Raw genomic sequence first — 26,179 nt, forward strand, 5'->3', positions numbered from 1 at the left:
CTTGGTTGAGATGCCACATCAACATAAGGTCCAGGGTCCCGCTTCAGAGCCAATCACATGCCGTCTGTGCGCTGACCCTCCGCTAGCCTTCTATGTATGTGTATAGTACATACATACATCTCTCTTATACTATATACTACATACTTCTTCCGCTCGAATTCTGTGTCTAATACCATCACACATCTAGAGTGGATTCGCCCCCTTGGGCAGCTTGACCTTGAAAACAAGAACCTGAGTGTCAATGCTATTCCCACTTGCGTCCGCGTACTGGTTCTGCCCGAAATTGATATAACCTGTAGAGCGTTAGTTAGATGTCACCAATTGCGGCAGCCCAGCTTACCATTCTGCGTGATAAAGTCGTTGTCTGCGAAAGATATGAGATAGTACTGCTTTCCTTCATCCTCGCTCATCCTATCGCTCCTACCAATCTCGTCTTTCTTGTCGACCGGTAACAAGGCGAAACTCTCCCACTTTTCGTTGAGCAGCTTTGAATCTTGTTCGCCACCGTTATGAAGACTAAACTTTTCCAGCTCGTCATTGTTGTTGTAGGAAAGCCATTGACAGTAAGTAACAGGTACAATATTGCTCTTCAACTCACCATCCTTGCTGGCAACTTGTCCACCTAATGCATCGGCAGCTGTTCCCAAAACGTTCGTAGCGTTTGAGATATCAATCACATCGGCATTGCGATAGAAAGATTCTGTACCCTCAGCACCTTGACCAGCGTTCGAGTCGCGTGCGAGAACAAGGAATTGTGTTTCCGAAATATAGTGCATCTCTGACTGACTAGCAACACGTCCTGTAGAGACGAGTGGTAGCTGAACGACGTATTCAGCCTCCAATGTTGTCTTTTTGTCTTTGATGCGGTACTTGAGAAGACGTGTGTTGCGACGCTTCTTCGCAGAGCTGCCACCATCTTGGATGGTGGCGCTTTGAAGCATCGTGTACAAGTACTTACCGTCTGGGCTGGCAGTGAGTGCCTCTAAACCTTGATTGTTGCCTCGGCCGCTTGTAGGGTCTCCAGGTACAATCTGAAAGTCAGGGTTGTAGATAGGTGGGGAATCAGCGCTGAAGCTGTCGGTGCCGTTGCGCTGGGGAACAAGAGCAGCTGGGGGACGAACCGCCTTGATCATCTTGCCTTGACGGTCGAACTGGTATAGATAAGCAGCATACTCATCACTGATCCAGAATGTTCCATCGTCCCCAAGCACTAAACCTTCGGTATCGAGAGAGATGCGAGCACCACCAGGTCCGGCTTGACCAAAGCCGTTACCGGTATCTGTGTTCGTCAGTAAACACTCCCAGGAGCTAATGTTCAAAGCCTACATTTTGCCAAGGGAAGAACAGGGAACCCTGGATATGTAATGGTATCGGTAGGGTCGAGGCCAGTCAGTGGTGTACCATCAGGACCAGCAAGAAGCAGAGTGTCCAAATAGGAGATCTGGAGATTTGAACTTGCTGGCTTTGCTACCGTAGCTTCGACTGGCGTAAAATTGACGCTGAACTTGTGGAGTCTAGTCTGAGTGTTCTGTGTTCCTTGGGTATTCCAGCCACGATCAGGCAAGCCCCAGACCACGCCCTCATAGATCCCGTTCTTGTATTTCCATGACTTCTTCTCGAAAGCGATGGCGCTTCCAATACCACCGATTGTGTCGCCAAATTTGTCGCGAGCATCACTCGTTACTGATCCAAAGCCTGCGAGCCTTTCATACGTGTACAGCTTGTCATTGCACGTAGTGACATTGGGAGCAGTTTGGCTTGGGGAACCTTGGTCGCGGGGAATGACTGAGCCGGCGATGGTCCGGCCTACTGGGAAAGCCAGAAGACTGAGGGATGTGGTGAAAAACATTTCGATGGCTAGCCTACCGTCGCGTGCCTGAACAGGGGAGGTCGAGGGGCTATCACATGCTTATATTAATAGCTGCAAGATGAAATAGAGCGCGGGATGGACATGAACGGCCAGTCGGGTAAAGGATTACATCCTAGCTACATGCTCCTCATCCGCACCACACATGTACTGTTTGTTTGGCCGTGGATTGCGAGGCAATAGTTCTCATGCCGGAATGGCTACATAGCGGCTCAGTTTAGCCATGGGGGCGGGCGCATAGCGTAAAGATTGCGGGATGCGGGGACGAATGCTTTTGCTGGAATGCCATTGAGGAACATTCAGGCATGCGCCCTAGCAAGGGAAGCCCCTTGTGGCTGCGTTGAAAGTGATATGCAGACGTGGGGGATGGAAGCACACGTTGTCCATAGAGTGGCTGTGAATGGCTACCGGAGAGTTTACCGAGGACCACGACCTCCCCCATTGGGTGGTGGCGCACGCGGATAGATCTGTGTATGCACACACACACGGTACTTACATGAACACCATACGTTTTTACTGCCTGTATCCGCATTACGCTAGTGAGAATTTCTGGTACTTACAACTACCTTCGCGTAATAAGTACAATGTCGGCCAGCTTCACGTGAAGTCGTTAACTCACTATACGTAACATTTGTACATTGCTCAAGGCGCGGCTTCTGTAAACTAAAGACTTGAACTCCGGAGGAAATAGACGTGGTGAGACCATGATGCACTCTTTCCGTTTCTCAGTGGACACTTTCCCTCGTCATGGCCGTCTCTTGTTGTGCAGCAAAGTGAACAAGCATACATGTCACTTCGACTTCACTCTCCCCCTAAATCCTCATCGACATCACGGAGATTCTTAAGTCCTACTTGAACAACTATTCCTAACAGTAAACGAGCAACTCTCTATCTTTGGGTATAAGGGCTTGCCTTTGTAGCTGTTCCAACGCTCATGGAAGCCATGCTTAGACCTTCTAGCGACAACCTAATCACTACGCTTATCTCATATCTTGTACCCGACCAGCCCACTCCTTCGGAAACACCATCGCCAAACACGAGTGGAGATGGAGGATATTCCTCAGGGCTTCCCCATCCTTTCACACGCGGCATCGAGGAAGGTGAAGGCCATGCGAAGGGAGATGCCACCAACCCACGCTTAGAAACTATCCCTAGGGACTCATTGAAGAGGTCTACCAGCGATATGACCGTCTCGAACGGTACAAGGAGAGAAAAAAGGACGGAAATCACAGCGCTGAACGCATTCCAATCGAAAGATGACATGCACCACCCAGAACATGCAGCCGTATCTCTATCGCCTACTTCACTACAGCCATCTCCCATTACCATACGGTGGCCTCTTATCAGCTCACGTAACGGACTTGTGATAGTTGCGGAAGAGGCTACAAAACCATTTGCGAGCTCTCAAAGCCTTCTCTTTGAGCGGACAGAACCTGTTCCCAAACATCCTTTGAGACCTAGCCAGCCTTGCCGTAAACCGGCGACAGATGGAATGTTGACGAGAATGAGACCAATCTTAACTAGATCAACCGCGGTACGCTCCAACTCGGATCCAGACCTAGCCAAGGCATACATGAACCCAAGGTCACGCGATCGGCACTTGCCCTTGAAGTCTTGTATCAAGAAGAGAGCGAAGTACGACACTATCACGTCGCTCAGTGGACTACGACGGAACACAGAAGATCATGACTCCAAGGCCCTTTGTCACATCAAGACCGTCGATTTTGAAAGGAGTGGCTCTAAACCCTCTTCCCAGGTCTCGAGCACAGTTATCATACCCAAGAGCCTACACCAGACTTCAAAGCACGAGGCCAAACCGCTCTCCAGACCGACCAATACGCGAAGAAGAGCTGCCAGTAATTATATATCGTGCCCGAACACAATCCACACAATGAAGAGCAGTGTGGCAGACCCGGCGATCACACGAACCGATGTACACGTTGTCGCCATCACGCCCTCATGGGACGCACACGACATTACCAATGAGGAAGGGCCTGATCCGGCCACACCGACGATGCAAGTCATAGAAACAAAGACCAGTAGCTGTGAAGTGATATGGGATGATGTGCCGCTGGAGCAGAAAGTAAGAGGGAGAGGGCGGCGAAGCTCTTCTGCAAGCCACTCTTTGGAAATGGTCAGTCCATCTGCCAGGCGGGGGCTTGAGCGGGTCAATTTCAAGCTCGCAGGCTGGCTTGGTAGCTGGAACAGCGCATCAGACAGCTTTAAGCCCACGATTGTAGTCTTTCCAGACGACGATGACCGAACCACGGGTTTCGACTGCGCTGCAGACGACAAAGACGATCTGCCGCTATTAGCGCCTCCGAACAGCCAGGTTACCAGTACCGCTTCTTCTTGCCATCCGTCTCGTCCTGCAAGTGTGCCCCTGAATGGGGTTGTTTCCAGCGGAGATGTTTCAAGAGGGGATGCCATGGACGAAACATCCCCGTATGTTGGCCAGAATTTGTTACAACCTTCAGAGCAATCATTACTCGTACGGAACCCTGAAATTCAGCGCAAGGGAAGATGGAACAAGCACCCCACGAAGACTCGCCATCTCTCAAGCCTCGAAGAAACAGACACCCGCTTCCATGGCCATGGCGATTCTGTTACTGTAGCCTATGCCCGCTTTATCCGTTCAGGAAATGTCTCACCTAAGCCGTTTGAGCGACAAAATTCTTATGAGATAGCTAAGAAGCGGAAGAACACCCGCAATCAGGCTGTATCAGTAGAAAGTGCGTATTCTCAGCCCAAGGAGTCGTCAATCGAGGATTTGGATGTCGTCACGAACAATGATACCGCTAAAGAATCGCTGCTCGCAGTCAAAGAGCACGCTGCACAGGCACTGAAGAAGGGTAAACCGGCGTCCATTCTCCGCTCACCAAACTATGGTACCGATCAGCGACACTTGTGAATTGTTGAGTAAGTGAAATGGATATGCTGATGGTGTGCGGGATAGATCCGGCCTTGTGATTTGGTATCAGCCGGGTTTGAGGTCGTGTAACTAAGGACGAATGGGCGCGTCAGCATCTGCCAAGGCCGATGACGATGCTATTGCCTCTTGTGCTTGTACCTACTTCCTACTTTGGACAGTGCCCTCGTCTGCCTAGCGTTAGTCAGGCTACCATGGCAAGACGGTTACCTATATTTCCTTTCCATGCTAAGCCATGCACTGAGATTGTGAAATTGTGTGGTCTGCCCAATCAGGAACACGATACTTGCAGCGCGTTGTGTTGAGCTCTCCCTATACGTGACCACTACTTACCACCCTCGCGCTATTTCCCGAGCTGATGCTGCAAGCACTGGAGCGCTCTTGCATGCAAGCCACACATACTATGCCTCTGTTAAGATGGCTGATTTCTGCTAATGATAGTACCAAGAAAAGTATCACCGGACACCAAGACACCCGCCGAGGCTCAATGTGTAGCATCGAACGATTAGTGTCGCAAAACGCGTTTGATCATTTGCAGCGATGAAGATGATGCCGCACAAGCGCCGCTTCGCTTCTATATACTAAGATGGTACATATCCACAAAAGATTAGCTATCCACAATGTCAGCAATTGCACCTTACAAACCAAGCCACGGCGTGTCCACCATGGAGTTTGCCACAAATGATACTTCGAAGCGTCATCAGCCATATGACGCGCTGCACAATGTCGTTGATGGCTCCGATTCAAGCACAGAGGTCGGTGACGAATGGGATACAGAAAATGCCGCTCAGCCTCGGCGGAGAAGGAAAACAGTGTGGAGGCGGGTGAGGAGGTACCGGTGGATGATCGACACGACACTTCTGTTGGTGATTGTAGGACTTCTGGCCGAGAAGAGATGGCAGAAATACGAAAAGGGCCATCTCTACGAACTTGCCGGTGACATTACTGGGTTTGCGCCAACATTTGGCCAGCAGATTGTTAGTTTTAAGCCTAATACTGTGTTTGCTCCTGAAGAGCCGACGGATTTTTGGAGCAAGGAGACGCAGCATGCTTGGCTGAGCATCGTTCCAGGTACGGGGTGAAGCTACTCATTTTCGGATACGAACATTGCTGACCAAGTCAAAGAGGGCCTTGGCTATGTCGAAGTAAAGAATGCGTCGGAATACTCCAACCTACCACATCCAATCCATGATTACCCCAATCAGACGGTATTCACTACGTCGGTTACGCACCAGTTACACTGCCTGTACACGATACTTGAAGCGTATAACACCATGAAGCTTACGGTTGCCTCACCGGCATCGGTAGACCCTATCAAAAAACCGTGGCACATCAACCACTGTTTTGAGTATATTAGACAGGCCATCATGTGTGCGGGAGATGTAGCGCTCGAGGGAGCGGCGACGAGCTTTCCAGGCGGTGAGCATGGGCAGGACCTAGGAGGGAGTGACGGATGGGACGCCAAACATGTGTGCAAAGACTATGGGCAGGTGTACGAGTACCTGGAAAGGGAGACGATCAATCACATGAAGTGGATCTCGTCGGGTTAAGACGAGGCACGAGATCCCTCGGTATGTAACGATCTCTTCACAGTGCGGGGAGCATGTGAAGAAGATGTAGGGTGCCAGAGTGTGTAGTACAGGAGGATTTACATACAGGGCCCGCATAGGCTGACGATGTGGACGAGGTTCCCTGTCGATATGATTTTCTTTTATGGAGGTCCAAAGCATCATTCAACATTAGGAAATGCATGGCGACAGCGTGTTCAGATTGATTGGATGCAGAATTTGTTGACCTTGGAAATGGTTGGTTTTATGGCATTGTGTTTGGTTTCAAGTCGATGTACATCTGTATACATGTGAACGCACACACGCCACAAAGTAGATAAATATACAAGCATGTTTACACACACCCTACACGGATGCTCCACAAAACAAGAATTTCGGAGCGGATGCTTAAAAAGTGCCGCATTTTCCGAAGGTGGGTAGATACAAGCGGCGGTACGGTGGTTGCCCCAAATGCGACGTTCCCACTATGTCGGGTGGTGGAGTGACCAATCAGGTACTGGCTTTGCCCCTAGCGCTCGTCGGAGCATTGCAGCCATATCGGCATCACCGAGCGTACACCGCGTACACCTACGTAGTCCGCCTATGCCGATGTTTCCTGTCTCGGAGCTCACTGCTAGAATGGCTAACGGTCCCGTCGCCATCGCCGACATTGTCCAAAATGTAGCGCTGACTGACCGCTTCCGAGCCTATAAGAAGCACATCTGCCCCCCCTCTTGGCACACTCTCTCCCTGCTGCACGTCCATCCAGATTCCAAAAAGAGTGAGCCTTGCGAGCCTTGCTGGCTGTGGAGAAGCCTGGTATTCCACAACAATAACCCATTCGACTACACCTCGGCCGAGAAACTCGCACGACCGCACTTTCGTTACTACAGAGGAAACGCATCTTGCCCATTCCTGTCGACATCTGGAAAAAGACCTTGATCGGAGAAGCCGACATTGGAGTGAACCTCTGCTACCCCACCATCGAGTCATATCTCTGTGCCATTGATTAAAAGGCTGGCTGATCTCGACGATCCATTGACTTCCCCTCCACACACCCATCCGCTCGCTCAACAAAGTCCCGATCCTCAAGACACAATGGCGCAATCGCCCCTCGTCGTCATTCTTGCGGGTGCTGCCGTTTCATACTTTCTGTATACCCGCATCGCACTCTACCTCGCACGCCGCCGCTTCAAGAAGGAGCACGGCTGCCAGCCATGCAAGGCCCAATTTCACAAGGACCCTATTCTGGGGCTCGATGTCATGAAGGCCATGGCTAAATATAGCAAAAACCATATCACCTTGCAAGAAACCAAGAAGCGCTACGAGAGGCTCGGCAACACTTACCACAACCGAATCGTCAACCAGCCTTACATCATGACCTGCGAGCCCGAGAACATCAAGGCCGTCTTAAGCTTGAAGTTCAAGGACTACAGCTTTGCCCACCGACAGCCTGCTTTTGGTCCTCTTTTGGGCCATGGCATTTTCAACGCAGATGGTGACCGCTGGGCCAACAGCCGTCATCTCCTACGCCCCAACTTTGCACGCGACCAGGTTGCCGACATTGATGCTTTCGAACGCCACTTCAACCTCATGCTCAAGCATATTCCCAAGGATGGCTCGACAGTTGACTTGCAAGACCTCTTCTTCCACTTGACGCTTGACACCGCAACCGAATTCTTGTTCAACCACTCGACCGACTCACTTCGCATGCTTGGTCAGGAAGACGCTGACAACGAAGACGCCATATTTGGCAAGGCATTCAACTTTGCACAAGAAGATGTTACCGTCCGCGCTCGCTACGGCCCCCTTGATCGCTTCAGGAGAAATACTGAAGGCAAGAGGGCCATCGAAATCTGCCACACATACATTGAGAAATTTGTCGATGATGCTCTGCAGTTCCGACAGAACTTGGATGCTGAAAAGGCGGCTGGCGGCGACAAGTATTACTTCATCCAGGAGGTGGCAAAGCAAACGACGGACAAGAAGAGGATACGCGAAGAGCTCATCAACATCCTGCTTGCTGGCCGCGACACGACTGCGAGTTTGCTGAGCAACATGTTCTTCGCTATTTCCAAGAACCCGGAAATCTTCGCAAAACTTAGGGAGGAGGTTGCCACACTTGAAGGGCGCACACCGACATACTCAGAATTGAAGAATCTCAAATACGTCAAGTGGTGTCTGAACGAATGTAAGTTTTGGCTGATCCAGTAGTAGCATGCCCATACTAAACGCATCGTATAGCACTTCGCATCCACCCCGTTGTACCTGGAAACTCACGCTACGCCACCCGCGACACTGTGCTGCCCCTTGGTGGTGGTCCCGACGGCCGGTCACCGCTCTTCGTTCCCAAGGGCACAACAGTCGGCTACTCACCATACACAATGCACCGCCGTCAGGATATCTATGGATCGGATGCTGACGAGTTCAAGCCGGAGCGCTGGGAGACACTGCGTCCTGGGTGGGAGTACCTCCCGTTCAATGGTGGCCCACGTATCTGCCTCGGCCAGCAGTATGCGCTTATTGAAGCTAGCTACGTCACTGTCCGCCTTGTACAAGAATTCAAAGCCATTGAGAGCAGAGACCCTGGGCCATGGCAAGAAGGTCTAACACTGACCCTTTGCTCGTTGAATGGCGTCAAGGTCGGCCTCACACCAGCATAGAGGAAGCCCGAGGCTGGCCATGGCTGTTGTGAGACTTTAAAAATTTGGGAGGCATTCCTTTCTTCTTTCTTCCTTCTTCTTCCAGAACACGTTTTCAGCTCAAAATAGTTTGTATCAATATTCTCTAGGACGGACTGTGTCCAAGTTGTTTGGGATATGTAGGTAATCATGTTTGCTATTTGAGGTTTGGGATAGACTAACTATACCTGATACTCCAGAGAGAGATGTGGAGGGTCCAGGTATGGCTGGGAAGCAATGGCCACTGTAGATTTGAAATGAAATGGACACATGACTTGTACATTGGCAGAGCGAGGTACCTAGTCACATGATTTCAGTGCAGACGTGACCAAGATCAGCTTATGGTGCCAACGTAGAGTGCTCGTGGCATATTCCCCATGCTGCACCAGCGCAACCGCCATTGTCCTAATGGGGATTAGCGCCGGAAGTCCGCAGGTGGCCACCCAGGAACCCAGGTGTTGATCAACAACAGCCAAACGCCCGCTGCTCCGACACATCCCACCCCCGAACCTTTTCTTGCCTGGCCTTTGCTACGGCCCAGTCGATGGCAGACACCATGTCGCGAAGCCACCGCCCTTCGACTACGCCCATGGACTTTGAGTGGACAAATCAGACAGGACCCATTGACGCACAATCGCCCTTCCTCGCCGCCAGCCAGCAAAAGAAGCGTAAGCACTCTCCGACCGGTTGGCTTGATTTCCGCACATGGCATGCGAGATGGAACATGACGGCTAACCCCAGGGCCCTGGTTGGGCCACGCAGGCCCCCACTCCGTCGTCGACTCCCCCTCCAAAGGCGGCTTTGCGACGCCAACTCGTTTACGCGACCCCGACAACCGCATGACATACTTCAGCCGCGACCCGAGCAAGCCCTTGCCCTCCACACCAGCCTCTTCACTACCCGCACACATCCAGCCCAGCCCTTGGTCGATGCGCACCCCATCACACGACATCGACTTTAGTTCAGGCGGCGAGACCCCTGGCACCCCGATGATAGACAGCGACATCGGCACACCAGACACACAATTGGCCAACAAGATGGGACGACTGGCTAATGGCGATGCCGACAGGAAGGGTGGCCGCCGCGACAGCTGGTTCAAGCGGACCTTCATGTCGACCCCAAGCCCAACCAAGGATCGTGACAAGGAGCGAGAACGAGACAAGGACCAGCTCCAGCCCCAAAAGCCCTACTCCAAAAAGGCAGAGAGCCGCATCGTCAAGCGCCGCTCCGAGCGATCGCGGTCTAAGAAGCGAGTCGCCCTTCGTGATGACGATGCTGACGACTCAGACAACGATCAAGCCCGCCGGCCCATTGCCCCAAAAGAGGCGGGGCCTGTTCAACAAACCTTTGCTATGAGTCTCGGTGGATTCTTGTCGTGGATCGAAGCCCATCCAAACCTTCCTTCTGTACTCTCCTACTACCTTCAACTCACCGTCAACATGTTTCTTGGCAGCCTCTTCATATACATTGTCTATTCTGCATGGGCGGGCGTCATGACCGACGTGGACATCGAGTCTTCCAAGCATGCCTCGGAGGTCATGGTGGAGATTGCTGCTTGTGCCACCGAGTACAATCGCAATCGCTGCCGGCCCCAGGAGGTGGTACCAGCCATGGAGAAGGCCTGTGGTGTGTGGGAGACTTGCATGAACCGTGACCCTAAGAAGGTTGCGCGCGCAAGTGTGACAGCAAAGACATTTGCTATGATTTTCAACAGTTTTGTTGAAGAGTTCAGCTACAAATCTATGGTATGTGTGCTAGTCTTTCTGCTTTTAGGTATGGGATGAGACCGAAAACCGAGCCTGCATATATCTAGTACACAGAGACTGAGCATGCTTGGTTCCATCCCTTTTATCTCTTGAAGTCCCAGAAACAAGATTTTGATTCCAAATTTGATTCAGACCGCTAATTCGTAGTCCCTGCAGATCTTCACAGCCATCATCATCTTCGGTGGCTTCAATCTCTCAAACTGGGCCTTTGGCCTCCTCCGTTCCCAACAACAACAGCAGCAACAGCAGCAACAATCACAACACTCGCAAGGCGATTACATGCCGCAAACTCCCCATCGCGTAGCCTCGAACTCGTACATGGGCCATCAGCAACAACAGCAAGGGTACCATAACCCGTATCAGCAAAACTGGCAACAACAACATTTGCCGCCCTACCAATCGCAACACACGCCGTACACCGGCCAAAGACATATCGAGGCGGCTCCGCCCCTCATCCACGCACATACTATGCCTCAGCTACCTTCTGCTACATCAAACAGCATGGCGGATTCAGTTTCCTCTGCACACTTGCTGGAAGGCAGTAGTAGAACTACTCGAAAGAGGAATATATTTAGGTAGTTTTTCCAAGTCTTTCTCTGTTTCCCTCTTTTTTCTTTTATATCTTTATTCCGGGTCATTTGTACACCCCTTTCTGTTTGTCCTCTCATTTGCTTTGTTGGTTCTAAGCTATGCTTATTCATAGCTTTCTGTGTTGAGTTTGGATGGAAAAGTTCTAGGGCATATAGGACTGACACCGGGTGGTTGGGCTTGAATTCAAGGGGCCTTACTGCTCAAAGCATAACAAAATGGCGAAAGTGGTGTTTGGAGAGTCGCTTGGTCTTGGTCTTGGTTCTTGTGTCACGCGATTCTTTTTGTTTCCTGAAATGGACGTAAGTCGAATTCTGGATATACCGCGCACATGCAGAAATTACAGAAAATTCGTTCTCATAGATGGTAACGAATGCATTACTCAACGTTCGTCGTACGGGTAAAAGTTCATACAGCATAAGCCTCTCCAAAGCCTGGATATCAAAACCAAAATCCACATCATATACATCTACCCACTTGTCTCCCAAAACGCCTTCCTTTTTTATCCTTGTCTACTTGCTCATCTGGGCTTCCTATGAGTCAATACAACATGCAATAATCGTCACCAAACTTAGGCAGCTGCCTCAGTCTTGGTCTCTTCCTTTCCACTCTCCTCATACTTCTCCCAGTTGGCTAGAATGTTGCCAATCTTGGGAGAGTTGGTAAGTTTGTACACATCCTCAAAGTACTCCTTGGTCAACGCAAATGGCTTCGCAGTCACGTTGGGGATGTACTTGCCCACCAGCTTGCTCGGGTCAATCGATGTCTTGTGGATCTTCTTGAGCAGGAAGGATCGGAACGGCTTAACACCAGAACGCAAGAAAGTCGAGTGGAAGGGCACATCGATACCCTTGAGCGGAATGGTAGCAAAGCCACGTTGCAGATCGAGAGGCTTAGGCTTGGCCTCTGTTTGCTCAGCACACCCCTTGATGATCTCAACTAGATGGTTCTTGACCTCTTCAAGCGAGAGAGTTTGCATAAGCGCCTGAATGTCAATCTTCTGTTGCTTGAGGTAATTTGTTACGCCAGTGAGGCAATCAAGAGCGCGAAGATCACCAGCAGCGACGTACTGCATGTTGGCAATGTTGTAGTTGACAATCTCCAGCAACCATCCGGTTGTTTCAGCAATGTTCTCAACAACATATTGAAGCGCTTGCTCGTTGAAGGTCTTAGAAATCCTGCTAGGGTTGACAGCGCACATAGAGTAGTTGGAACGACCGGTCTCGTCACGCTCGACAGCAACCTGCATCGTAAGACCACGGTAGAACACGACCGAAACCAAACTCTCGATAGGCATGACCTCAGCCATGGCTGCTAGAGCGGAGTATTCACCAAGCGAATGCCCGGCGAACGTGCTTTCGACTTGGATCAAGCCCTTGGCACGCATGTCCTCAAAGGACGCCTTCTCCATGAGGGTCAGAGCCGGCTGTGTGAACTGAGTAGCTGAGAGTAGACCAGCTGGTGAACGGTAAGTGTACGATGTGGTGTTCTCGTCAATCTCCTTGAAAATCTTCTCAGACTTGATAGTGCCGTCAGCAGCGACTGTCTCGAATGTCATAGACATGTAGTTCTGGCGGATAGCCTTGCCGACAGGTCCACCAAAGTGAATGGTCAACTCCTTCGGGTTGTTCTTCACAATGTTCGTGATAGCGAAACCTATTCAGGATTAGACAGGACAGAAAGTGTCTTAGCGTATTGAACTTACCATAGTTGTCCATGAAGTGCTTGTCGGCACGGTCCCAAACCTCCTTAGCAACAGGACTGCTGTTGTAGAGCTCCATACCCATGCCTTGTTCCTGGGAACCTTGACCAGTGAAGACATAGGATGTTGTGGGTTGTTCAACCTCAGCCTCACCAAGCAGAACCTTGTCTTCAGTTTCCTGGTTGCTGACCTCGATCTTGATGATCTTGCGACCAGAAACCATACCAACGTGCTGGAGCTTGACGTCTAGCATGTCATCAGGAAGGACCATACCAACGAGGTTGACGTGGTAGCTCCTGACACGGCCAACGTTATTCTCCGCAGCCCATGTCTCAACCAAACTTCGGACAGCTGCACTGGAGTACATGCCATGAGTGATGGTACCGGGGAGATTGGCATAGCTGGCGAAGACACGTGAAACGTGAATGGGGTTGTAATCGCCAGAGACACGAGCATAGTTCTCGTTGGAGGCGGGAGCCTTGAGGCTCAGAGGTGTCTTGCCGTGCAACGGAATAGCATTTTCAAAGAGCACTGGTTGGTCGACTGCAGCTCCGTTACGCTCCAAGTAGTCCATAACAGGATTTCCAAACGCGGTACCTGATCGGTAATCGACCGAAGCAATCTGAATAATCTCTTTGGTAGGGAGCTCGAGCAGGACTTCTCCTTGGGTCTCAATGTCTGAGAAGACAGTCTTGTTCTTATACCTAACAACAGTCTCCAGCTTGAAAAGCAAAGTCTTGTTAAGCAGGTCAATCTCGGGCTCTTCAAAATTGAACCACTCCTTTGATCGCAAAATGGCGACGTCCTTGCTGGTAGCTAGGTGCAGCTGGATAGGCTTCTCAACCTTCCTTTGGAACGTATTCTCGAAGTCATCATACGCGCCACGGTATAGGAACTGGCTAGTGACCTCCATTACCGGTTTGCCATCGCGAGTGATGGTACCGCAAACTTCGACCATTTTACCCGAGTCCTGATTGATGACAGCGTTGATCTGAGCAGTCGTATCAAGTACATCGCCCTTCTTGAGAGGCTCAGCACCAGAGATCATGCGGAAGCCGTTGGAAAGATGCACTAGCTTGAGCAAGTCACCGTCAATTGCGCGGGGGAAGATAGGTTTGGTGATAGCCTTCCAGCCAACGACAATTGCGAAATCCATAGGCGCAAAAACCTCTTTGCCTGGTCTATCAACAAAAGCCTCGCCTGTGTTGCCGACTGCGTGAACAAAATCGTTGATGGCCTCACTTGTCACAGTGGCACGGCCACCATCGAAGCGCGAAGTGACAGAAGCATCAAATGGGCAGGCTTCATCACCGAACCAGATCTTGTAGTAGAATTCCTTGATCCGGTCGTTGCGGGCCTCCATGACTTCGTGAATGGGCGCGTAACCCACATCGGGACGATAATTGAAGCGGAAAGGCAACGCCACTGGCTGCTTGAGGGCAGTGCGCTCTTCGTAGAGGTTGAGCAGAATCTCGTTGTCTTTTGTGAGACTGACATCAGCTGTTTTGATCAGCTTGCCGCCAGTGTGCAGCTCCTTGACGATAATGCTAGTCTTGGCAGGCTCTTTGGGGTTCTGAATCTCGACGATCATACCACGAGTGGGCGCGAATATCCGTGCAGTCGGATTGGTCTGGAAGCGCTGACCCTGTACGAAGATATCTGCAGTGAAGAAGGCATGCCTCCATGAATAGCTTGTACCGGCCAAAAGTTGAAGCCATGAATGAACTTCAGGCATGGTGGCGTTAGGAGCGGCAGCAAGACGGTAGATGATCTTGTTCTCAAGCTCTGAGATAGTGAGGCCATCAACCTCCAGGCCCTGGGGGGGAGCGAGCAGATTGCTGCCAAAGTACTCAATGACAGGGACCTTTGACTCATCGTCACCATAGATGTCGCGGAGCAAGTACTTGATATGGCCCTCATGAACACCATCAAGAATCTCCTTGATCGGCTCATCAACCTTTGTAGAGTACTTGACAGCCATAGGGCCTTGCAGGATACATGTCCTGCCAACGTCCTGATCCACGACAGCATCAAGGTCCTCGGATTGCCAAAGAGAATCCTTCTTGAAGAAGAACTCAAAGGTATCGTCGAGAACTGGAACAAATGGAACAGGCTTTTGACCGCGGCGCTGGCAGAGCAGCAAGAAGTGCTGCACGTCCTGAGCGTTGATGAGCTGGTCATCAGCCTCAGGGTAAGCCTTGAAGACCTTTTCGAGCATTGGGAAGGGGTCGTTGAGCTCTTCGTAGTTCTGGATTAGAGACTCGTTACTGGTCTTGCTGAAACGTTCCTCCAACCGGCGGATAAAGTCGCCTGTCAGGCGCTTCAAGCTTGGGTCGATCCAGCGAGACTGGTGCTTGACATACATCAATTCCACCATACGTTGAACAACTTCGGCGTAGGTCATGTCCTCAAGATCGACAGACATGCCCTTCTTGTTCTTGCCGAACCAGACCTTTTGGAAGTCCTTGTTCAACTTTTCAATAATGTACTCGCGCATCTTCTTCAGCTCGGGAACGCGCTTGGCCTTGTCAAGGCTGAAAATCTTCTGGTCCATCTCGTGCCAGAAAATGACACCGCGAGTAGCAAGCTTGTGAATGGGTTCACCCATTTCGGAGCGAACAGTGATGACACCACCAGCAGGGCCCTTGTAGGTCTTTTCCCATTCGCTGTCCTCAAGACCCGGAGCATCAACAATAGCCTGCTTAGCCATCTTGGATGTATGTGCTTCCTTGGCGGTCATGACACGGCTACCAAACAAGCAACCATCAAAAGGCATGGGTGGGTAACCGAACTTGGTTGACCAGGATCCAGTGAGATATGGGTAGGTGTCTTCAGCGCCACCGAAGCCGGAACCAGCAACAAGAATGAGGTTGTCGCACTTGCGCAGACGGCTGTACATTTGGAGAATAGGTTGGTGGAAGTCCTCAAATGAGTGATGACCACCACCACGACCACCGGTCCACTGAAGAAGGACAGGGAAAGTGGGGTTTGCCTTGGCAATGTTGATGGTCTGTTGGATAGCCTCAACCGAACCCGGCTTGAAAGCAATGTGCTTTATTCCGAGCGTCTCAATGTACTCGTTGGCGACTTCAATAGATGGAACACCAGCACCAATGGTAAGACCCTCAATGGGAACTCCGTCAGCCCTGAGTTTTGCCAGGAGGGGAATCTGCCAACCCATAGCACGCGGGTTGACGTAGATCAAGTTGACTGTAATACCCCTGCCAGCAGGAATGGCCTTCTCAACCTTGGAGATGGCGGCAGTCATGGTCTTTTCATTGTAGTAACCACCACCAGCAAGTTCAATCTCGTAGCCTGCGTTCATTGTCGCTGCAACAAAGTCCCATGGTACTGTGCATGGTGTCATACCAGCGACCATGACTGGGGGTAAGCCGAGCGTGCGACTCATCTTGGTGTCGACATAGGTCTGACCAGTAGAAGTCTTGACAAGGCGAGGGCCGTGTTCCTTGACCCAGTCGACAGCGTACTTGACAGCATGGTCGAAGTCGCGGTCAAAAATCTCAGGCTTGTACCCGACTTCAGCGTTTTGGCCATCAATGGCACCGGCAAGGATAACGCGGACACCAGTGCCGTCCTTGTTTCGGTTTGTAAGAACGCCGAGACCAGAGATGCCGCCAGGGCCAAAGTCAAGGATATGGGTTGCCTTGGGGAATACCGTGGCCTTTTCCCATTCTACTGAGTCGGCAGTGATCATGCGGACGAGTCTTGGCACAATGTCGTCCGTATCGGTCTCGCGTAGGTCTTGGCCAGTGTGAGTATCGTACATGGGGATGCCAAGGTCGGCGGTGGAAATCTTGATGGCCTTGAGATCATCCTCAAGCTGCTTGGTCGCATCTGCGAGGTACGGGCTGTGGAATGGGGCTGTGATGGGCAGGAAACGATTGACAAAGCGTACTTTGCGCTCTGTGAAGGGTATCCTGGTCTGGTCTAAGCCGGTAGGAGCCTTGTCTTTGCGCAGACGAAGGTTCAGACCGTACAGGGAGATGGGCGGGCCCGTCACAACAAAGTTGCGCGCACTATTGACAAGAGAAATGGCAATGTGTCGGTCTTTGGGCAAATGAGCGTTGGTCGCGTCAATGTGGTCCTGAACCGCCTTTCTTGAGAGGTCACGGATCGACAACATAGGTGTCGGTGTGCCCTCGCCATTGTCAATTGAATCTTGAAGCACTGTAGGTGCGAGTGATGTCCTGGGGAAGGCTTGTTGACTTCGCGTACCAATCCAGAAGAGAATCTCAATAGCCTTCTTGGCAGCTCGTTCAAAGGTCTCCCAGTTCTTTGCTTCGGCGATGGCTGCTGCTGTGACCACACCTTGTGAGTGACCAGTAACACCGCGCAGACGGCTTCGCACATGGCCCGGGTGGCTCCCGAGAACTCTGCAGGTCACGACATAATGTGCAAGCTGTGTCAACCCAATCAAGGGCAAACTGACGGGTGCAGATACCAGGTAGTCGGTGTCGGGTTGCGAGTCTCGGTTGTTGAGCCATCGCATCACATCAAGGCCCTTAGAGTAGAGCTTCTCAGCGCGCGGGTCTCGCGACAGCTGCAATAGATGCTGTGCTTCTGCGGCAATGAAATCTTCTACAAATGAGGGGTAGGTGTTGTAGATCTCGCGGAGCTCATCAAAGTACTCTTCGATGTTTCCCTGTCCGCCTAGAACAGCGTATATGAAGGCGTTCTCGTCAGAGGCTTCGCGGAAAAGCGCCGACTCGTGGTGTTTGATGGGTCGCTCTACGGCGGCGCGAGCAGCGTAGTATGACCGCACCGTCACCAGCTTCTTCTCGGTGATGCCAGGCAGCGAAGCGGCCAGCGCATGCACCTCGTTGCCGCGCAAGAAAGCACGCTCGAATTCGGTGAGGACGAGCTTAAGGACCTCCTCGAACGAATCAGGGTCTTCGCCCTCCTCTACCTCCTTGGCCACGAAGCCCAGGTACCGAGCCACCAGCTCAGGCACCGAAGATGGCTCATCATCTTGGGCAAGCTCGTCGGTGGGCTCGGGGAGGGTAGAGGTGAAGGTATCCCTCAGCTGCTGCGCATTGAAGTGCAGAGCAGTGGGAATGAGGAGCGTGTACTCGAGCGAGCCGTGGGAGAGGATGAGCGGGCGCAGGTTTGCCGCCGACCGGGGCGTCGAGATGCCCGTCTGCTGACCGGAACCGTACATGGCTGTGGGGATTGGGATTACTTGGTGCCCTGTGGAATGGCGGGCGTCAGCTATGTGTTTGTTTTGTGGGTGCTAGTGGCGGGCGGGGCACACAGTCTTGGGGAGTTTGGGAGGAGAGATGATGGGAAGCAGGAGGCAGTGGGTGGGAAGCGGAAAGCGGAAGGCGCATACCTTGGGACTGATTATGGCTCTATGGAAAGAGCGGCTTGGAGCGGGAAAGAGCGTCTGAGCAGCGTGAGTAGGCAAGTGCGGTGGGCGGGGAAGGAGCGATGCCGGTGCAAGCAATTGAAGGCGCAGTTTAGGATCAATTGCTCACCACCAGCCGCCAATGCGTACCTCTTCACTCAGACAGAAGTCAATCTGGCCACAGTGGGTTCGTGTGTGTGGTCGTGTGCGCGGGAATTGGTGTGTACTGCTAGGGGTGTGGTGTAGCAGCTCCCGTGCTGGGTGCGGTAAGTGTTGCGAGCGGCGTCGAGGGTCAACCGCAGGCAACAGGAATTGGAGAGAGGGGCCCCGGGGGTTTTGGACAAAAGACACTCGGCAGTGCTCAGGCAATTGGGGTGGGGAGAGCAGGAGAGCAATGAGTCGGAGGCGGTGCGCTGGCGTGGATTATGATGGCGCCGTTCTCGTCGACTTTTTCGACGAGCACCTCACAAATGGGCCCGCATCGTATGCATGGGTGGCTAGGGCCAGCAGGGGTCCACGCTACGGTACGCAGACCATTATGTTCCTACACAAACTGCTGGGGGGCTCTACTCAACAACTCGGATCGCCGACGCTCGCATCCGATGGCACGCAGCTGTTGAGCATCCGGCCGCCCACATAATGTCGCGATCCAATCCTGTTGTCGTTTCTTGCGGCTGCCTTGCGCAGTGCTCAGTGGCCCTCGCAAGCCCAACTGTTCCCGGCGACATGGGGGCGCTGCGTCGTGGAGCATCGGCCAAAGCAGTAACGAGCTGCAGTGCCGGGCAGGGATCCGGGAATTTTAGTGAGCAACCAGAGCATGGAGGCGGGCGAAATCCTCAACGGCCCTGCCAGCAACAACCAAAGGCCACGCCGCTGTTCTTTACCCAACCGATAACCCGTCAATGCGTTGGGCCTGGCCTCCCTGCAACACCCGCTCGTAGCTTTTTTTCTTCACTGCCCGCCAGACAAAGTTTCCGCGGGGACAGGCAAACAAACTGCAACCCCTCCCGGACCCTTGATCCGCATCACAGTTGTGCCCTCACCGCACCATACACTACCCACTACCCACCTAATAGCGCCTCTTTCCCCTGGCGCCTCTCTGTCCTCCTTGTCCCACGAGTCCTTTTGTCTATTTTGTGACTGAGATACCCCATTGAGCTCCGTCGAGCCTCAACCCACGCTTCCTCCTCCACCTCCTCCTCCGCCCTCCACACCCACCTCACCATGCGTCCAGAGGTCGAGCAGGAGCTCTCCCATACGCTGCTCATTGAGCTGCTCGCATATCAATTCGCCTCGCCTGTCAGGTGGATTGAGACGCAGGATGTCGTCCTCGGCGAGAAGACGACGGAGCGCATCGTCGAGATTGGCCCCGCAGACACACTCGGCGTAATGGCAAAGCGCACACTGGCCAGCAAATACGAAGCACACGATGCTGCCCGGTCACTGCAGCGTCAAATCCTCTGCTACAACAAGGACGCAAAGGACATCTACTACGATGTAGACCCCATAGAGGAGGAGGCAGAGACTCCAGCTTCCGCCCCAGCTGCCTCCTCGTCTGCCCCCGCTGCATCGGCGCCTGCTGCTGCGGCCGCTCCACCACCACCGAGCGCTGGGCCTGCAGCTCAGGTTCCAGATGCACCAGTCACTGCTACCGACATTCTGCGGACGCTCGTGGCCCAGAAGCTCAAGAAGCCCCTCATGGACATTCCGCTGTCCAAGGCCATCAAGGACTTGGTCGGAGGTAAGACCAATTGCACACCCACGAAGCAGTGATCCAACTAACTTGTGCCCCCAGGCAAGTCTACCCTCCAGAACGAAATCCTCGGAGACTTGGGCAAGGAATTCGGCTCCACTCCAGAGAAGCCTGAAGATACCCCTCTCGACGAGCTCGGTGCTTCAATGCAAGCTACCTTCAATGGTCAGCTTGGAAAACAATCCTCTTCCCTCATTGCCCGCATGGTGTCCTCCAAGATGCCTGGTGGCTTCAACATCACAGCTGTGCGCAAGCACCTCGAGACAAGGTGGGGTTTAGCGCAAGGCCGACAGGACGGAGTCTTGCTGCTCGCCATTACCAACGAGCCACCCGCGCGTCTGGGATCCGAGGCAGAAGGCAAAGCTTTCTTGGACGAGCAAGCGAACAAATATGCAGGCATTGCCGGAATCAACTTGTCTGCTCCTACAGCCGGCGGCGATTCTGGCGGTTCTGGTGGCGGCATGATGATGGACCCTGCGGCCATTGACGCCCTGACCAAGGACCAACGCCAACTTTTCAAGCAACAACTTGAGCTGTTTGCGCGATACCTCAAGATTGACTTGCGCTCGGGCGACAAGTCTTTTGTCGATTCACAAAAGGCCCAGTCTGCGCTTCAAGCCCAGCTTGATCTCTGGACCACTGAGCATGGCGAATTTTACGCGTCTGGAATTGAGCCTCAGTTTACGCCACTCAAGGCGCGTGTCTACGACTCATCGTGGAACTGGGCTCGCCAAGATGCCCTCACCATGTACTACGATATCATCTTCGGCAAGCTCAAAGCTGTCGATCGTGAAATCGTCAGCCGCTGCATTGCCATCATGAACCGATCAAACCCGCTGCTCCTTGACTTCATGCAGTATCACATGGACCACTGCCCTACTGAACGCGGTGAAACCTACGAGCTTGCAAAGGAGCTAGGTCAACAACTCATTGACAACTGCAAGGAGGTGTTGAACGAGGCACCCGTCTACAAGGATGTCGCCATACCCACCGCACCTCATCTTGAGATTGACCCCAAGGGCAACATGAACTACCAAGAAGCTCCAAGAGCGAGCGTTAGAAAGCTTGAACACTACGTGCGCGAAATGGCTGAAGGAGGAAAGCTGTCCGAGTACGGCAACCGAACAAAGGTCCAAAACGACTTGCAAAGAATATACAAGCTCATTAAGCAGCAACACAAGCTTTCCAAATCATCGCAGCTCCAGATCAAGAACTTGTACAGCAACGTCATCCGCTCTCTTTCCATGAACGAGGGCCAAATCATGCCTAGTGAGAACGGCAAGGCTGTCGGTGGCAAGCGGGGTCGCAACGGTCGCGTGCACGCCTCTAAACAAGGCAAGGTCGAGACCATTCCCTTCCTGCATCTCAAGAGGAAAGATGATCACGGTTGGGAGTACAGCAAGAAGCTGACCGGTGTCTACCTCGACTGTCTTGAGGATGCCGCCAAGTCTGGTGTTACGTTCCAGGGCAAGTATGCTCTTATGACGGGTGCTGGCGCTGGTTCCATTGGTGCCCAGGTCCTTCAGGGCCTCATCAGTGGTGGAGCCAAGGTTGTTGTGACGACTTCTAGGTTCTCACGCGAAGTCACTGAGTACTACCAATCCATGTACTCACGATATGGTGCTCGCGGCTCCCAGCTGATTGTTGTGCCTTTTAACCAAGGTAGCAACCAGGACGTTGAAGCCTTGATTGACTACATCTTCGACACCAAGAAGGGCCTCGGCTGGGACCTTGATCTTATCGTTCCTTTCGCCGCCATCCCCGAGAATGGCCGTGAGATTGACAGCATTGACTCCAAGTCTGAGCTCGCACATCGCATCATGCTGACCAACCTCTTGCGTATGCTCGGAGCTGTCAAGAAGCAGAAGCAGGCTTACGGTTACGAGACCCGCCCAGCACAAGTCATTCTTCCCTTGTCGCCCAACCATGGCACTTTTGGCAACGATGGTCTCTACTCGGAATCCAAGATTTCGCTAGAAACTTTGTTCTCAAGGTGGCACTCAGAAAGCTGGGGCAACTACCTCACGATTTGCGGTGCTGTCATTGGCTGGACCCGTGGTACCGGACTTATGGGCGCCAACAACATTGTCGCCGAAGGTATCGAGAAGTATGGTGTACGCACCTTCTCTCAGCAAGAGATGGCCTTTAACCTGCTTGGTCTGATGGCGCCACCGATTGTCAACCTGTGCCAGGTCGAGCCCGTTTGGGCAGATCTCAACGGTGGCTTCCAGTACATCCCCAATCTCAAGGACCTCATGACAGACCTCCGCAAGGAGCTCACGGAAACAAGTGATATCCGCAGGGCCGTCATTAAGGAAAACGCTATCGAGAACAAGGTCGTCAATGGCGAGGCGAGCGAAGCTCTGTATAAGACAGCCAAGATCGAACCCCGTGCAAACATGAAGTTCGATTTTCCCAAGCTCCCTGATTGGGATACCGAAGTCAAGCCTCTTAACGAGAACCTCAAGGGCATGGTCGACCTTGAGAAGGTTGTTGTCGTTACCGGTTTTGCCGAGGTTGGTCCCTGGGGTAACTCGAGGACGCGCTGGGAGATGGAGGCCTACGGCGAGTTCTCCATTGAAGGATGTGTTGAGATGGCCTGGATCATGGGTCTTATCAAGAACCATAATGGTCCTCTCAAGGGCAAGAGCTACTCTGGCTGGGTCGACGCAAAGACAAACGAGCCAATTGACGACAAGGATGTCAAGCCAAAGTACGAAAAGTACATTCTTAAACACTCTGGGATCCGTCTTATTGAGCCAGAGCTGTTCAACGGCTATGACCCTAAGAATAAGCAGCTCATGCAAGAGATCCAGATTGAGGAGGACCTTGATCCTTTCGAGGCATCCAAGGAACTAGCGGAAGAGTTCAAGAGGGAGCACGGTGACAAGGTTGAGGTTTTCGCCATTGAGGACTCAGGCGAGTACACTGTCCGGATGAAGAAGGGTGCCACTCTTTTGATCCCCAAGGCCCTGCGCTTCGATCGCCTTGTTGCTGGCCAGGTCCCGACTGGTTGGGATGCTAAGAAATACGGCGTGCCTGATGATATCATCTCACAAGTCGACCCAGTAACATTATTCGTACTTGTTTCCACTGCCGAATGTCTGCTTTCCAGCGGTATCACCGACCCCTACGAGTTCTACCAGTATGTCCACCTTTCTGAAGTTGGTAACTGCGTCGGTTCCGGTATTGGTGGTACTACTGCCCTTCGAGGAATGTACAAAGACCGCTTCATGGACAAGCCAGTCCAGAAAGATATTCTCCAAGAGTCCTTCATCAACACCATGAGCGCTTGGGTCAACATGTTGCTCATGTCGTCCACCGGTCCCATCAAGACCCCAGTCGGTGCTTGCGCTACTGCTGTCGAATCTATTGACATTGGTTACGACACGATTGTGGAGGGCAAGGCCCGCGTCTGCTTCGTCGGTGGTTTTGATGACTTCCAGGAGGAAGGCTCGTACGAATTCGCCAACATGAAGGCGACTAGCAACGCTGAAGACGAGTTCGCCCATGGTCGCACACCGAGGGAGATGTCCCGTCCTACCACAACCACCAGGAACGGATTTATGGAGTCTCAAGGTTGCGGAATGCAGGTCATCATGGACGCAAAGCTTGCTCTCGACATGGGTGTTCCCATTTACGGAGTACTCGGTTTCACGGCCACCGCAACCGACAAGATTGGCCGTTCAGTTCCTGCTCCTGGCAAGGGTGTGTTGACAACTGCACGCGAGAACCCATCCAAGTTCCCCTCGCCCCTCCTTGACATCAAGTACAGGAGGCGCCAGATGGACCTGCGACGCAAGCAAATCAAGCAGTGGCAGGAATCAGAGGTCCTTTATCTCCAAGAGGAGGTCGCAGCCATGAAGGATGTTTCTGGTGATGACTTCGATGAGTCGGCCTATCTCGAGGAGCGCGTTGCAAACATTGAAGCGGAAGCCAAGCGACAAGAGAAGGATGCGCTCAACAGCCTGGGTAACAACTTCTGGAAGCAAGATCCTCGCATCGCTCCTCTTCGTGGCGCTCTTGCGACATGGGGTCTTACAATCGATGACCTTGATGTTGCCTCTTTCCACGGCACTTCGACTGTTGCCAACGACAAGAACGAGTCCGACGTTATCTGCCAGCAGATGCGTCACCTCGGCCGCAAGAAGGGAAATGCACTACTTGGTATCTTCCAGAAATATCTCACTGGTCACCCCAAGGGTGCCGCGGGTGCATGGATGTTCAACGGCTGTCTGCAGGTGCTCAACACCGGTCTCGTACCGGGCAACCGCAACGCGGACAACGTCGACAAGATCATGGAGAAGTTCGATTACATCGTGTACCCATCACAAGCTATTCAGACCGATGGTATCAAGGCTTTCTCTGTTACTTCCTTTGGTTTCGGACAAAAGGGAGCCCAGGCTATTGGTATCCATCCCAGGTACCTATATGCTGCGCTTGAGCATCACCAGTTTGCTGCCTACAAGCAAAAAGTTGAAGCTCGCCAGAAGAAGGCTTACCGCTACTTCCATGACGGTCTCATAAACAACACCATGTTCCGCGCCAAGGACAAGGCACCATATGAGGACGAGAAGATGCAGGAGATTTTCCTTAACCCACAAGTTCGTGTCACGGTCGACAAGAAGACATCGACATACAGCTACCCGAAGAACCCTACGCCGGCTCCCAAGAAGGACAAGAAGTCTCAAGAAACCATGAAGATGCTTGAGCAACTTACACAGGCTACCGCGTCCGCCAGCTCTAAGGTCGGTATCGATGTTGAGAGCCTTAGTGCTCTGAACATTGAGAATGACACCTTCATTGAGCGCAATTTCACCGAGAAGGAGATTGCATACTGCCGAAAGGCCCCGAACCCCCAAGCAAGCTTCACTGGCAAATGGTCTGCGAAGGAGGCCGTTTTCAAGTCTCTTGGTGTCAAGGGTGAAGGTGCTGGCGCTCCTTTGAAAGACATTGAGATTGTCAACGATGAGTCAGGAGCGCCGTCAGTTCAGGTATGTGACACAAGCTCAGCGATTTTTTCAAAGTATTTTCTAATGTGACTCCAGTTGTACGGCAAAGCCGACGAAGAAGCCAAGCGTGTCGGCGTCAAGAACATCAATATCAGCATTAGCCACTCTGACGACCAAGCCGTCTCAGTTGCCATTGCTCAGTTCTAAGCATACTATGGCTACTGGGAGGATGATTGACAACAAGGTAAAAAGCGGGCACTAATATGGAAAGACTATGCTGGTACACGCGTCATTCCCCAAGCTCGTTCTATCGAGTGCAGAGATGCCTTCCGAGCGTCTGGTTTGTCGCCGGCTTGGCAGGCTTGTTCGATGAATGTGTCATGATAAGGTTACGTTATGTATTGTAATGCAATAAAATATTGTTCAAACATAAATGGTATCAACTTGAGGTCAATGCAACATGGATACATGCCGGGACACGAGCCGATGCGTTCCACATTACCTATGGCTCTCGATGACGTGATGTGCAGCAACATAACCGACTATCTCTCGACCCAGGGATACGGAACACGTCCGATAAGCCCAACAATGGAGATTGAATACGCGAGCCTAGGCAACATGTACCCCGCTCATTTCCCCGATTGGAGGAGTCTCGGACATGTGGTTGAGGCTGACCTGCAGCGGGTGGCTGCATGAGCGTAAGCTGTTGAACACGTTGGGACACGCAGGATCTCGGACAATGTCGGGTACGTGTGGGTCACTATTGGCTTGCATAAGTCATGGTCAGTACCGCGAAGAGTATAGCGTGTATGCGGAAGTTTACAATGAATATACAGATCGGTTGGTCTGAGTGTAGAGATCAGAAGTACCGCGTGCTTGGTTTGTTGAGAGAAGTTACTTTTCAAGTGAAAGGGGATGCATTTGGCTGACTTGTAGTCTGACAAGGATACGGGTGCGAAGAGGACTCAGGAACGGAGCTTCGTATTCTCTTTGTACCCTCAATGTATCTATGAAGTACCAAAAAACCGG

General features: G+C 52.3%; 7 protein-coding genes across 7 annotated transcripts; 5 read left to right on the top strand and 2 right to left on the bottom strand.

Moving 5' to 3' along the window:
- Positions 1 to 12: 12 nt before the first annotated feature.
- COCSADRAFT_123843 (uncharacterized protein) lies at positions 13 to 2,038 on the bottom strand. Its single transcript, XM_007704987.1, has 3 exons — positions 1,327 to 2,038; positions 341 to 1,279; positions 13 to 293 (listed from the first exon to the last, which is right to left on the bottom strand). The coding sequence occupies exons 1-3, from the start codon at positions 1,847 to 1,849 to the stop codon at positions 184 to 186; spliced, it is 1,572 nt and encodes a 523-aa protein (XP_007703177.1). The 5' UTR covers positions 1,850 to 2,038; the 3' UTR covers positions 13 to 183.
- A 902-nt stretch (positions 2,039 to 2,940) lies between these two features.
- COCSADRAFT_148929 (uncharacterized protein) lies at positions 2,941 to 4,778 on the top strand (the record flags this gene model as incomplete). The annotated part of the gene is made up of 1 exon (XM_007704988.1): positions 2,941 to 4,778. Exon 1 carries the CDS (start codon positions 3,051 to 3,053, stop codon positions 4,776 to 4,778), a length of 1,728 nt encoding a protein of 575 aa, XP_007703178.1. The 5' UTR covers positions 2,941 to 3,050.
- A 645-nt stretch (positions 4,779 to 5,423) lies between these two features.
- Positions 5,424 to 6,633, top strand: COCSADRAFT_148932 (uncharacterized protein). The gene is made up of 2 exons (XM_007704989.1): positions 5,424 to 5,867; positions 5,922 to 6,633. The coding sequence occupies exons 1-2, from the start codon at positions 5,462 to 5,464 to the stop codon at positions 6,344 to 6,346; spliced, it is 831 nt and encodes a 276-aa protein (XP_007703179.1). The 5' UTR covers positions 5,424 to 5,461; the 3' UTR covers positions 6,347 to 6,633.
- Positions 6,634 to 7,077: 444 nt separating this feature from the next.
- On the top strand, positions 7,078 to 9,329 carry COCSADRAFT_148934 (uncharacterized protein). Its single transcript, XM_007704990.1, has 2 exons — positions 7,078 to 8,534; positions 8,588 to 9,329. The coding sequence occupies exons 1-2, from the start codon at positions 7,442 to 7,444 to the stop codon at positions 9,004 to 9,006; spliced, it is 1,512 nt and encodes a 503-aa protein (XP_007703180.1). The 5' UTR covers positions 7,078 to 7,441; the 3' UTR covers positions 9,007 to 9,329.
- Positions 9,330 to 9,580: 251 nt separating this feature from the next.
- Positions 9,581 to 11,369, top strand: COCSADRAFT_97447 (uncharacterized protein; the record flags this gene model as incomplete). The annotated part of the gene is made up of 3 exons (XM_007704991.1): positions 9,581 to 9,710; positions 9,766 to 10,769; positions 10,947 to 11,369. The coding sequence occupies 3 exons, from the start codon at positions 9,581 to 9,583 to the stop codon at positions 11,367 to 11,369; spliced, it is 1,557 nt and encodes a 518-aa protein (XP_007703181.1).
- A 351-nt stretch (positions 11,370 to 11,720) lies between these two features.
- COCSADRAFT_235908 (uncharacterized protein) lies at positions 11,721 to 18,659 on the bottom strand. Its single transcript, XM_007704992.1, has 4 exons — positions 18,596 to 18,659; positions 18,431 to 18,484; positions 13,084 to 18,288; positions 11,721 to 13,034 (listed from the first exon to the last, which is right to left on the bottom strand). Exons 3-4 carry the CDS (start codon positions 18,257 to 18,259, stop codon positions 11,950 to 11,952), a joined length of 6,261 nt encoding a protein of 2,086 aa, XP_007703182.1. The 5' UTR covers positions 18,260 to 18,288; positions 18,431 to 18,484; positions 18,596 to 18,659; the 3' UTR covers positions 11,721 to 11,949.
- Positions 18,660 to 19,669: 1,010 nt separating this feature from the next.
- Positions 19,670 to 25,357, top strand: COCSADRAFT_97659 (uncharacterized protein; the record flags this gene model as incomplete). Its single annotated transcript, XM_007704993.1, has 3 exons — positions 19,670 to 20,179; positions 20,246 to 25,192; positions 25,247 to 25,357. 3 exons carry the CDS (start codon positions 19,670 to 19,672, stop codon positions 25,355 to 25,357), a joined length of 5,568 nt encoding a protein of 1,855 aa, XP_007703183.1.
- Positions 25,358 to 26,179: the final 822 nt, after the last annotated feature.

This window comes from Bipolaris sorokiniana (assembly GCF_000338995.1).
Source record: "Bipolaris sorokiniana ND90Pr unplaced genomic scaffold COCSAscaffold_13, whole genome shotgun sequence".
NCBI lineage: Eukaryota > Fungi > Ascomycota > Dothideomycetes > Pleosporales > Pleosporaceae > Bipolaris > Bipolaris sorokiniana.